Consider the following 13,875-nt stretch of genomic DNA (forward strand, 5'->3'; position numbering starts at 1 on the left):
CTAAACGCGAATGCTGTGGCCACCTAGGAGATCAGCTTCAGGAGAGCACACCTCATGTGCACTCTCTGGCTAACAGACTCTGGGCTCTGTCTGCCCTATGTCTTCCCCTTGAAGCCATTAAAATGGAAGCTCAGATTTACCCACGTGTGACGAATGCACTCAGGGTAAAAGACCGCTTCAGGCAATCATTTATTTTCCATATTTTGTTGTGTTTTCCCATCCCCATTTTGTTTAAGGCCTTTTCAAATTCCATATCTTCCTACCTTCTCAGTAATGTTGTTGTAAAATATTTTTAAAATATAACTTTTAACCATCCTTTTTCATTGTCTTTATCAGGAGGGTCATTCAGGATATCCCTATTTTCTTACACTGCTGAAAATACAAGATTTAGTGAAGGGTTTTCAGTAGAAAAGTGTTACCTGTTTTATAATGATAGCTAATGGAAGTGTGACAATTGATTAAAGAGGAGAGAAACTGGGGACAAAAATTAAGTTAGGAGGGTACCATTGTCTAGATCATGAACTTGACGGAGGATAGAGGGAGGATAGTTAAGAGAAAAAGAGAAGGAATCACTGTTGCAGAATTGACAAAACAAATGCTAAGTTGCTTTGTGATGGGGAGAGCTTGGAAGGATACAATTATGTAATTGTATTAGTTATATCTAGGAGTATGGTAGTACCATTAACTAATGGATGTTAACTGATGAATAATAGAAACCATTAAGAGTGATTTAAAATATCCGGCAGCCCGGCCGGGCGTGGCTCGGCGGTTGAGTATCAACCTGGGATCCAGGCGATTGGGGTTCGATTCCTGGTCAGGGCACATGCCCAGCTGCGGGCTTGATCAGTGACTCTCTCATCATTGATGTTTCTGTCTCTCTCTCTCCCTCTCCTTTCCTCTCTCTGAAATCAATAAAGATATATTTAAAAAAATAAAAAATAAATAAATGAAAATAAAATAAAATATCCGGCATTATTTCTGTCACCAGAAAAAGAAATCAGGGTATAGGTGCTTAACATTCTCAAAGTGTTCCACTGGCTAAGGGGCTTGATGATATTAAAATGACAGGCCGGCTTCTCTTCGCATTCTTTTCTTGGCTATAAAATAGCTGCTGCAGCTCCAGGCAGTGAATAAGTGTTCTAGGCAAAAAGAAGAAAGGAATGGTGCCTGATGCGCCTGTCCTATGTCAGGGAAACAAAACCCTTTTCAGAGACACTCCAACTTCTTCTCCCACCCCTACTGTAGAATTCCTCTTATGCCTCATTGGCAAAAAGGAAGGCTGAGAAGGTGTTTACCTTCAACAGCTTCTATAGTAAAGGCAAACAAAGAAAAACAGGATTGGGAATAAATCTTAAATTATACTGTCAATAGCGTTTGACTCAGGTCCTGACTTCTTTCCACGGAGAACAGAAGGCTTAGGGAGTCAGATCAGGGATTTGGCTTCAGAGTTGTTAAGGTTAAGGAGACATTAAGATATTCAAGTGGAAGGCGTACAAGGCAATCATTAGGATATAAACTATAAGTGATATTACAGGAATGGATGAAATTTAAAGAGACAGGCCTAAAATAAAAATAAAAAAGAAAAGAAAACAAAACCCCCACCAAATGCTGGCAAGAATGTGGAGCAAGAGAAACTCTCCTTCATTGCAGGTGGGAGTGAAAAAGGGTACGGCCACTTTAGAATATAGTGTGGAAATTTCTACAAAACTAAACATACAACCCAGCAACTGCATTTACCCAAATGACTTGAAAATCTTATGTCCACACAAAAACATGCCCACATATATTTATAGCAGCTTTATTCATAATTGCCAAAATCCAGGAACAATCAAGGTGTCCTTTAGTAGGTGAGTGGATAAATAAAATGTGGTGCATCCTGAAAATGGAGCATTACTCCACACTAAAAAGAAATGAGCTATGAAGCCACCAAAAGATATGGAGGTACTTTAAATGCATATTCCTAAGTGACATTCTGGAAAAGGCAGAACTAGGGAGATGATAAAAAGACTAATGGGTGGCAGGTCTTGGGGAGGCAGGAATAAATAGGTAGAGCACAGAGGATTTTTGGAGTAAAACTCTTCTGTAGGATACTACTATGGCAGATACATGTCATTTACATTTGTCAAAATCCATAGACTATACAACACTAAGAGTGAACCGTAATGTAAACTATGGACTTTGGGTTACACTGATGTAGGCTCATGGATTGTAACAAATGTACCCCTCTCTTGCTGGATGCTGTGGGCATGTGCATGTAGGGGGGAGAAGGGATATGTGGGAACTCTATACATCTGTGAACCTAAACTCCCTAAAAAATAAAAACATTTTTAATGGAGAAAAATAAGGAACTAATCACATATTCCAGGGGCTCATTTATACTTTAGGAATACATAGAAAAAGAGGGACCAGCTAAAGAACAGCGATCAAGAAAAGAAAATAATGAGGATATAGTAACAGAGAACTACAGTATTTCAAGAGGAGAAGCTGAGAAGATTGAAATATGTTCTAGTTAGGTTGACTAGGATAGAGAGCAGGATAAGGAATGGTAAGCTTCACAGGTTTAATCATCAGAGGTCACTTATAATCTCAGAAAGAATTGGTTCCAATGGAATTAGAGTGGAAAAGTCCAATCGTAGAAAATTAAAGATATGTGATAAGAAAGATAAATAAATAAAAGAGGAAAGAAGGGCACATATATATAATTTCTTAAATATTTTTTGCAGACTGAAAGCTCCTAGAGAAAGTAACCCAGTCTGTGTATTTCTGGATAATCTAAATTTATTTTAAAAACATTAAATGTCCAAAACTGTATTCTTCAAGAAACTAATTTGTTAACGTAAGTGGATACATTTTAAAGGAATAAATAAGATGGGTGTTTTTTTTTCCAGTAACTCTCAGCCTCTCATCCTGTATGTACAACTGTGTTTTAATTGTTACTTGGGAAAATTACAAATATAAAAGTACGGAAACAGTGTCATGCTAGCAATTTAGCTACTATAATAGTATAATTCCATACTACTTCAAAAATAATGTATAAATGATCACCAAAAGTTCAATTTTATGTTTTACCACACACACAAAATAATTTAGAATGAATTTTCTGGTCATTAGAATAAACATGTTATTCAAATAGCACAAGATTATTAAAAAGTATTTCCTTGTATGATAAGTGTGTATTTGCCATAATTATCCATTGGAAAGTCCTATGTAATGCTTGACCATTAACTTAGAATTTTCCTAAACATATCTCTAGGACTATTTCCTTCAGGAATTTCAGTGTAACACAATGAAATAAAACATGGATTTTTAGTTCTCACTCTATTCAAGTTTACCTTTATTAGTGATATTAACAATAGTACTGTTTATGATAAAATACTAGAAATATTTTTGACAAGCTGAAAGCTCCTAGAGAAACTAACTTAAAAAAAAAAAGTCTTCCTAAAACTCATTTTAATACTATCTAAATAGTAAACCAGTTAGAAACAAGAGAAATGATAGTTGTAAGGAGATTGTAAAAGTATTACTGCTCAGAAAAAAGACAAACAATTAATTCATCAGATAGCTTGCTAGTCAACTTATTATTCCTAATTTACATGGTAACTTGAAGATACAGAATACAATAATAAAGCACTAAATAAGGAACAAAATAAGAAAAATTTAAAAACTGATTTAGAATAAAGCTGATGTTTTATAAACGACCTAATTTTCATAATAAATTTAAGGTTTCACATGAGGAAATATGGCATAAAATAATGAAAAAGTGTTATACAAAACAGACATTTTTACTTTTATTTTTATTTTTCCACATCCATAATCATTTATTTTTCTTAAATTTATCTTTATTGTTGAAAGTATTACAGATGTCCCCCTGTCCCCCCCATTGACTCTCCCCACTCAGCTCCCACTCCCTCCCCAGGGGGAACCTCTTTAGTTTGATGTAGTCCCATTTGTTTATTTTTTCCTTTGTTTCCCTTGCCCTAGGATATATATTGGCAAAAATATTGCTACGAGAGATGTCTGAGATTTTACTGCCTATGCTTTCTTCTAGGATTTTTATGGTTTTGTGACTTGCATTTGAATCTTTTATCCATTTTGAGTTCATGCTTGTATATGGTGTAAGTTGGTGATCTAGTTTCTTTTTTTTTTGCATGCACCTGTTCAATTTTCCCAACACCATTTATTGAAGAGACTGTCTTTATTTCAGTGTATGTTCTTGCCTCCTCTATCAAGTATTAATTGACCATAAAGGTGTGGGTTTATTTCTGGGCTCTCTGTTTAGGAACCTACTGCATGGGAGAATTTATTTGCCAATGATACATCTAATAAGGGGTTAATTTCCAAAATATAGGGTGTCCCCCCAAAATGTATACACACACTTTGAATAAATTATAAAGGCAGTGTTTATTAAAATACATTTCATTCTCAAAATTGAGGTATCAGCTGTTAAAGTATTTATAGATTTTTTGGGGGGACACCTTGTATATAAAGAACTTTACAACTCAATACCAGAAAGACAAACAATCCAATTAAAAATGGGCGAAGGAGCTCAACAGACACTTCTTCAAAGAGGACTTACAGATGGCCAATAGACAGATGAAAAAAATGCTCAATGTCACTAATCATCAGAAAGATGTAACTGAAAACTACAATGAGACATCACCTCTCACCTACCAGAAAGGGCTGTCATCAATAAATTAACAAACAACAAGTGCTGGTGAGGATGTGGAGAAAAAGGAACCCTTGTGCACTGCTGGTGGGAATGCAGACTGGTGCAGCCACTGTGGAAAACAGTACGGAGTTTCCTGAAAAAATATAAGTGGAACTGCCTTTTGACCCAGCAATCCCACTTCAGGGAATATATCTTAAGAATCCTGAAATACTAATTAGAAAGAATTTATGCACCCCTATGTTCATTACAGCATCATTTACAACAGCCAAGATCTGGAACCAGCCCAAGTGCCCATCAGTAGATGAGTGGATAAAAAAGCTGAGGTATACACTTACACAATGGAATACTACGCAGCTATAAGAAAATAAGGCTCTCCTACCTTTTACATCTCATGGCTGGACCTGGAGATTATTATACTACGTGAAATAAGCCAGTAAGAGAAAGACAAATACCATATGATCTCACTTATATGTGGAATATAATGAACCAAATAAACTGAGGAACAAAATAGAAACAGAGGCATGGGTACATGGAATAGTCTGACAGCTGTCAGAGTGGAGGGAGGTGCTGGGGGACTGGATGAAAGAAGGTGAACGGATTAGTCAAAGAACACATATGCACAGCCCATGGACGGAGACAACAGTGTGGTGATGGGCGGAGGGAAGGGTGGGCGGGGGCTGTGTGGAGGTGGGTAAAGTGGGGAAAATGGGGATATCTGTAATAGTGTCAACAACAAAAATGAAGTTAAAAATAAACAATGTTACTTTCAATTTGCAAGTATATATTTAAAATTTATTATACCTAATTTTACTCATATAAGAATAAATTCCTTGGGGTAATTAATAATTACAACAATCTACAGAAGCCTTTTCCATTTTTTTCCGTCTATAAATTTGAAAGAAGAAAAAGTGCATTAAACAATAATAAAAAAACCCACCACTGACTGAGAGTTTCAAAAGGAAGCTAAGTACATTTTGTACAAAGATATGTTTTCAACCAAATCTCATACTTTTTGGACATGTTAAAAATATATTCCACATCAAAATGCCCACATTTTCTCAATTTTGATAGATAATTCAGGCTTAGTGAGGTACAGTGCTAATGCCATAATATTCTTCTGTAATTGGCAGCAAAAAAATGAATTAAAGACAACAAAGCACTTATACAATCCTCCAGACAGCACATCTTTTTTTCTGCACAATATCAACAATGATGGGTTTTTTTTGTTTCCCCTGGATATGTTTTTGTTTTTACTTTTAACCCGTTCATGAGATTGTTAGCACCTTGAGGGCAGGGACCTGTACTAGGTCACAAGAACTATCTATGCTAGGAACCGAGGCAGTCAAAAACATCTTAAGAAAAAAAATATATAATAGTGTAAGTAGAATCAAAATAATGTCCTCATTCATGATTATTGGATCTATATTACAATGAAACAGAACTTCTTGTCATGAAATGTACACATTAGTTTCAAATTCTAGTAGAATATGTTTTCTTTTTTTGATAATAAGCAACATTTTAAGTACCATTTCAATTCCCAAACATATTCACATACCCTTCAAGGAGTGTTAGTTCTGTGGGTTACTAATACTAAAAGTCATTTAAAAAACTAATGTAATAAATACTGATGGGAAAAAAAGGTTCATGATTTAATTTTTTCTTCTAGTGTGGCCATTTTTTATTCACTACAAAAGTTAACATTATAAAAATCTGAAACAGAAAGAACATGTACCAAAAGTTATTAATAGACCACCACTCAAAATTCAGAAAATATGTTGTTTTCATGTACACGTACATGAGATAAGATAATACCACAGCAGAAGGGTGCTGTATCTGTGTTTAAAGAAGGGGTTGTTGGCAAACACCACAGCTCACTTCTGCTGAAATGTACACAACTGATATATGCAGCACAGAAAGCTGGCACCAAGGGCTTACAACCTTAATTTGCCTGCAAGAAGGAACAGAGATTTACCTTCAGAGCACGTTCTTGATTGTTTTCAGCAGTCAGATGTCTCATGTTGTTTGCTGAAGTCTGGTTCTGCTCTTTCAAATGATGAAGCTCCTGCTCCAGCCGTTTGCACTGCCACAGGGGAAGAATCCCATTAAGTAAAGGAGTTGTAACATTTTTTTCACCAAGCCCCATGAATTAATGTACATAATGCCATTGTATTCTCTAAAATACAAGGTACCTTTTGCAAAAAGAACGGTAAGTTAACAGTACTGTTGAATATGAGTACAGTTTATAGTACTCTGTTCAACTGCAACTTTCAGTTCGTTGCTGTTTTTTTTAATAATCTAAACGTTACCATGTAAGTTAGAAAATACTCACTATTTTTATAAAATTAAGATCAACTACACTTAAAAATTTTTTTCATTAACCAAATACTTTTCATTATATATCTATTGGCTGAATATAAAGATGTTTCTAAAGATCATATTGGGTTCTAAATAAACTACAATATGGTGTTCTGTTTTGAATTTTTATTAACTTTTGAAAGTTAAAAATATAAAAATATATATTATGAGGTTTTTCAGGTTTTTAGAAATATCTAAAGAAACAATTGTGCAGGGAAAAAAGTGGCAACCACAGAGTGCTTTAAGACTTGGAAATAACTAAGGAACAAGTGTTCTTAATTTCTATTTTGACTACATCTTATTATTAAATCAAGTGATAACAAACATGTGAAATGACTTTCTTTTTTCTTTTTTTTTTTAAAATATATCTTTATTGATTCCCGAGAGAGGAAGGGAGAGGGAGAGAGAGAGATAGAAACATCAATGATGAGAAAGTCATTGATCGAGCTCACAACCCGGGCATGTGCCCTGACCGGGAATCGAACCACGATCGCTTGGATCCTAGGTCGACGCTCAACTGCTGAGCCACGCCCGGCCGGGCTGAAATGACTTTCTGACCTACTGGGAACATATGAGAATATGAGTAAATAATAATTATGAATAAAAGCATAAATGGGCTAACAGAAGTATCCATGTTCAAAAAAATCATTGAAATGTGCCATTTGCATATAAGATCTTAATACAAATGTATCAAACATTTTACACAATAATTGTACAGATTATAAACTGATATGCTGCAAATCAGGACCATACAAACATACATGGGGAAATTGGCTAAATAAAGTACTAAATCCATCTTTCAGGAAAAGGTTAAAAATCCCTATCGATTTTTAAATTAGGATATTTAATTAACAACCAGAAGTAATTTACACATATTGATGCAAGATCTAGATTATTTGACAAATGGCTAGTTGTCATAATAAATTAAAAATCATTATTATGCTATAATCAAGATGCTAGCATAATCCAAATTGGCATTTCTTACTACTTTAATGTCGATTCCTTCTGCCTCTGGCCTCTATAATATTCTGCAGTCTGTATCATTATTTCCTAACCTTGAGTAACATACAAATCCTTTTCAAAAAAAGAATATTAGACTCTTGATCTTGACTTAAATTATATGATGATGTTTGTATACAAATACAATTAATATGCCTCACCATATTAATACAATTGTAAAACTAAAACACATTTATAAATTAAATAAATAGCCACAAAATAAAAACTTTTAAAATCAGTATTAACAAAGTAGATAGAGCTTTTGCTGAAACTAAGTTCTGCAAATACAATATAGAGTAGCAGATGCTCTCACACTACCACATCTATTCCACTATGTGTTGTGCAACAACTTAATTCACCTATTATATTTTTTAAAGTTACATGAGTAAAATATTTGTGACATGACATCACTTGGCTCTTATTTGAAGGGGACACATGATTTACAAATTAAACTGTGTATCTGTCTCTTTTTAGTTTTTAACAAACTACTTGGTTGCAATGCAATCTAAGTACAAATGTGTTTAGTGAAGACACAAATCATGAGGCTTGAAAATGAGTAAGACATAGCGGCAAGCACTGCAATCCAGTAGAAATATTTTACTAGAATTATCCTCTACACTTTCAATTAATTTTAGCACAAAATTATTATGCATTAAGTATTAAAATGAGGACTAAACATGAACTATGAGGTTACAAAGGTGGGGTAGATAAATTTGGCTATGGGGTGGGGGTAAAAGAACATTTCATGGAACAGATCACACGCACGTTGCGCTATCTGGGCCACACGATTTCATAAGCTGAGAGAGGAGAAAGGGGAAGGAAACAGGAGAAAAGGGATGAAGGTAGAAAAATCTGGTAAAATGAGAAACCGTAGTTACAAGTTGTGTGACCACCTATTTTTTGTATTCCCAAGTAAATAAAAAATGGCCCAAGGATAGAGACTTCTTTCCTATCTACAAAAAGATTGTACATAGAGAAGACTTCTTTCATATGCACAAAAAGAATTCACTCACTCTAGCTTGAGAAATGTTTTTTAATTTCTTCATGAGGGTTAAATTCAACATTCACCTAGCAATCAAATTGTGGGGAGCCCATAATAACTTTGAACTAAATAAAAACCTACACAAACGTTCTTGTCAAATACACTTTTGGATTTATATTTAACTATATTTAAGATTTCTTTAGATTTATTCAACCCTGTATTATTTCTTCATTTGATGTTCTTTCATTCTTTCTGAAATGATGGGGGGAGGCACTCCCAGGTCAAGTTTTAAAAATACTGTAACCAAAGAGATAAGTAAAGCTTAAAAACAATAAAGTTAATTTTGCACTGAGCGCATTTATCCAGAGGGCATTTATTTATCCACATTGTATACTTGGGCTCAGTTTCCATACAGGCAGCACAAGAGGGAGAGAAGATAAGGCCCAGGACCAAAGTGGCAAGTGTACCAAAGGGCTACACTTTCAGATGTTTAATGATCCTCCCTGTTTTAATGAATGAAAAGAAACAAGACAAATGCTAGAGAAGATGTCCCTAAATCACATAATATATAATGGTTTTAGACAGTTTCCTTTTGAACTGACACAATTAAAATAACACAGGATCTTCCCTGTTCACATTCTACCAAATGCTAATATTCTTAAGAGTTCTAATGCATGGATCTGACCTAGGAGTTTTCTTATATATTTTATACTTTAAAAAATTTTAATACTCAAATTGAACTTAGGTAAATGCTACCTGTCTATGGTTGTTCACAGTGTCCTTGAGAACTAGGATTCTCACTACGAAATGCAAAAGACACAGATAGAAGATTAAAAAGTTAAGTAAAATTCCTGTAATTAAGAATTTGAATTAGAAGACCAAAAAAATTTATCTTTTAAAAATGTGTGTGTGTGTGTGTGTGTGTGTGTGTGTGAGAGAGAGAGAGAGAGAGAGAGAGAGAGAGAGAGAGGGAGAGAGAGAGAGAATTTTCTGGTGTTGCCCATTGAAAAAGGCTAGGAACAACAGCAAGCCCAGCAGCAATGAGCATCCCTAGTACCTAGTCTGTGGGTTCCAAGTACCATTTCTGACTAAAAATAAAGAACTCCATGGATATATGGCTGACTCAAGGTCTAGGACAAGAAATGTACAATATGACCCAGTAACATCTGTTATTGGCAGAGGTTGTATTAACTATCAAAACTGAGGAACTATGAAAGACTCAGAAAGGACTCAGGAGCCAACCTGAAAAGCTCCCCCACTAGTTAAAGATAAGACAATTTGAGCACCAATAAGGATAGTAACTGCAATATACTGACACATAAAATGTTTAATTTATTGAATTTATAACAATAAAAATTTTAAAAACTAATTGTCATTGTTGAGTGAATTGTCAATGTGAGTGAACTAAACATATAGTAAGCCAAGAATTTATGCATGCCTTCTAATATGAACTTTACCAATAGGTAATCGAACAATAAATAAGATGACTATAAAAATATTCAAGGTTATAAAGAGAACAGGAATGTGTGATTATCACAATTTTGAATATATACTGAGCTCTAGACACTGAGACCTGCTAATAACATAGTTCTTTCACAACAAAACATGTGTTTCCAGATGAAACAATACAAAACTACCTGTAAAGTAGTCCTATTGATAAAAACTAATCTAAATCTGATCAAGCCTCTAGATCAGAATGCCATATTTATAGGAGAAGAGAGAAGACAGAAACATATTAAATGACATAACAGAGAAGCAACGAATAAGCTGGGAAACTAAACAAAAATTGACTGTTTATTTAAAACATAAATTCCAAAAGAAAAGAAATAGAAGGGGACTTTATAAAGTGTTAATTCAATCATTTGCAATGTATGATTCCTATTTACATACAGATTCAAAATGAAGAGGAAAAGTTACAACGTTTAAGAGATTATTTGAACTTGAAAACCAATTAGATGTTTCATAATATTAAAGAATTATTATTCATATTGTTGGGGTGATAATGGTATTGTGGTTATGTTTTAAACAATAGTCTCTATCTTTTAAGAATATAAACTATAAGTCACATGTAAAAGGGATATTTTGTCTGGGATTTCTTACAAAATAATATGAGGAGGAAATGAGTGGAACAATCTAGATTAAAAAACATGGATAGTAGTAACAGGGTAAAAATATCTTGGTTTATGACTCTACGCTCTCTAAGCTCACTGATGAAAAGAAAATTAAATTTGCCTCTATGAACAAACAAAACTAATTCTACAACATGACAACTAAACATATAAAAACAAAAATTTATGGCAAATTTTTATAAAATGATTTGGCCCATAATTACTACAAAATCTGTTTTCACCAGTGATTTCTTTTTACTCATTGTGAATTCTGAAGAATTATATCAAGCAGACAATACATTATGATTTTGTTTTACTTTATGTTTACTTTCTGAAAGATAACATGCCTTCAGTTTTTAACAAAGTTCTCTAATACTAAGTGTTCACAGCTGCTGTTTCTCCTCCTCTACAATCTGCTTTCAGTCACAGATCATTTTGATTGTATCACAATCAAACATCTTCCACTTGGATGCTATACAACTCTTTCCTTTGCAGACAAAAAATAATACCAGACTCTTCCAGTCAAAACAGAAACTAACTTTGGTGTCAATGTGAATTATGTACATTGAACTGCAGATGTTTGGAAGTACTTAGGATTATATAAATAAGTTTTTATTTCTGTTCACTTAGAAAAAATTTTTAAAATCACTTTCTAGATTTTAAAATAATAACTAGAATGTTTTTCTCATATTACAATAACTTGGAATAAAGAGTTTTCAAGTTCAAAAAGGTACCTTGTTTCTTCAAAGGCCCTGGCAAAATATGAACAACTTGGTTTAAGTGAATATATAATACTCAGAGGTTTAAAATTACCAAAGATTAAAAAAGAAAATAAGTATGTGATTTAGTCCTTGAAACTGCATATGATACAGCTGAAGTGAGAGTGTGTTTGGTGTGTATAAAACATAAATTATTCAGTAAATATTCATTGAGCATCCATTCACTAGGCTATACACAAACACCCACCAGGCAACATGCCAGGTGATAACATATTTCTACATATTTCTACATGTATATCTTAATGATATTTAAACACTTCAAAAACACCATGTAAAAGTAAATAACTAGGGGTTTAAAAACAAATACAGAACTTCATACTAATTTTAAAATTATATTATTCAAAAAGACTAATTTAAATAAAAATTTTTAATCAAAAATCAAAAGAATTAGTAAACATGACAATTATTTAAAGAGATATAAACATAGATATAGATATTTATTTAGTATACTATGATATTAAAATAGCATTTCTGTAATGCTGTTTAAGATTATTATGTTAGCTGTACTTAGGAAAAGCTATTCATTTGAAAAATTGTGGTTTGAGTCTCTATTTTATAAAGGTTAACAGATATCAATAATGATAGTCAACTATAAGTGAGAAATTAGTATCTGCCAGGCCTTGCTCGAAGGACTTTCCATGAATTCTGTAAATCTTCATGTAGATTCTATTAGCTACCTCTTATTCCATTTTATTTATTTTTATTTTTGACAGTATTGTGGATGTCCCCCAATTCTCCCCCTCTACCCAGCTCCCACCCCATCCCAGGCCTTCACCACTTTATTGTCTGTGTCCATGGGCTATGCATATATGAATACATGTTGTTTGATTAATCTCTTCCAGTCCCGCCCTGTCAGTCTACTGTATGTATCCATGTCTCTGGTCCTAGTGTTTGTGTTTATTTTGTTCATTAGATCCACATATAAGTGAGATATTTGTCTTTCTCTGACTGGCTTATTTCACTTAGCATAATAATCTCCAGGTCCATCCATGCTGTTGCAAAAGTAAGAGTTGCTTCTTTTTTGCGACCGCATAGTATTCCATTGTGTAGATGTACCAAGCTATTTTATCCATTCATTTACTGATGGGCACATGGAATGTTTTCCAAATCTTAGCTATTGTAAATACTGCTGCTATGAAGATAGGGGTGCATATATTCTTTCTGATTGGTGTTTCAGATTCTTAGGATATATGCATTTCCATTTTTAATTTCTTGAGAAAACACTATACTGTTTTCCATAGTGGTTGCAACAGTCTGCATTCCTACCAGCAGTGCACAAGGGTTCCCTTTTCTCCACATCCTTGCCAGCACTTGCTGTTTGTTGACTTATTTAAGAGACCTATCCTGGCAGGTGTGAGGTGATACCTCATTGTCGTTTTAATTTGCATCTCTTCGATGATTAGTGACTGAGCATTTTTTCATGTCTATTGGCCATCTGTATGTCCTCTTTGGAGAAGTGTCTATTTAGGTCCTTTGCCCATTTTTTTATTTTTATTTTTTGTTAATCCTTACCCGAGGATATTTTTTGCATTGATTTTTAGAGAATGGAAATGAAGGGGAGAAACTGAGAGGAATACCGATGTGAGAGAGGCACATCAATTGGTTGCCTCCCACACACACCCAAACTGGGGCTGGGACTGACCCTGCTACCAAGGTAAGTGCTCTTGACCAGAATCAAACCCATGACCCTTCAGAGGGCTGACCCTCTAAACACTGAGCTAAATTGGCTAGGGATACCCTTTTTTTAATGTTTGTTGTGTGTGTTTTTTTTAATATTCTTTTATTGATTTCAGAGAGAGGGAGAGGGAGATAGAAACACCAATGATGAGTCATTGATTAGCTGCCTCCTGCATGCCCCCAACTGGGGATGGAACCTGCAACCCGGGCATGTGCCCTGACCCGGAATCAAATTGTGATCTCCTGGATCATAGGTCGATGTTCAACTGCTGAGCCAAGCTGGCCCTGTGGGCTGCCCATTTTTTA

The 13,875-nt window shown here is 34.3% G+C and overlaps 1 protein-coding gene across 4 annotated transcripts in view; it reads right to left on the reverse strand.

The window, feature by feature from the left end:
- The window catches only part of MIPOL1 (mirror-image polydactyly 1), a 270,347-nt gene that overhangs the window by 153,734 nt on the left and 102,738 nt on the right, over positions 1–13,875 (reverse strand). For all 4 annotated transcript variants that reach the window (XM_081155068.1, XM_081155067.1, XM_081155069.1 and 1 more), the window contains one exon: positions 6,642–6,749. In XM_081155068.1, coding sequence (XP_081011194.1) covers positions 6,642–6,749 — 108 coding nt within the window. The remainder of the gene's footprint in view (positions 1–6,641; positions 6,750–13,875) is intronic.

This window comes from Miniopterus schreibersii, assembly GCF_964146895.1.
Source record: "Miniopterus schreibersii genome assembly, chromosome: 1".
NCBI classification, from domain to species: Eukaryota; Metazoa; Chordata; class Mammalia; order Chiroptera; family Miniopteridae; genus Miniopterus; species Miniopterus schreibersii.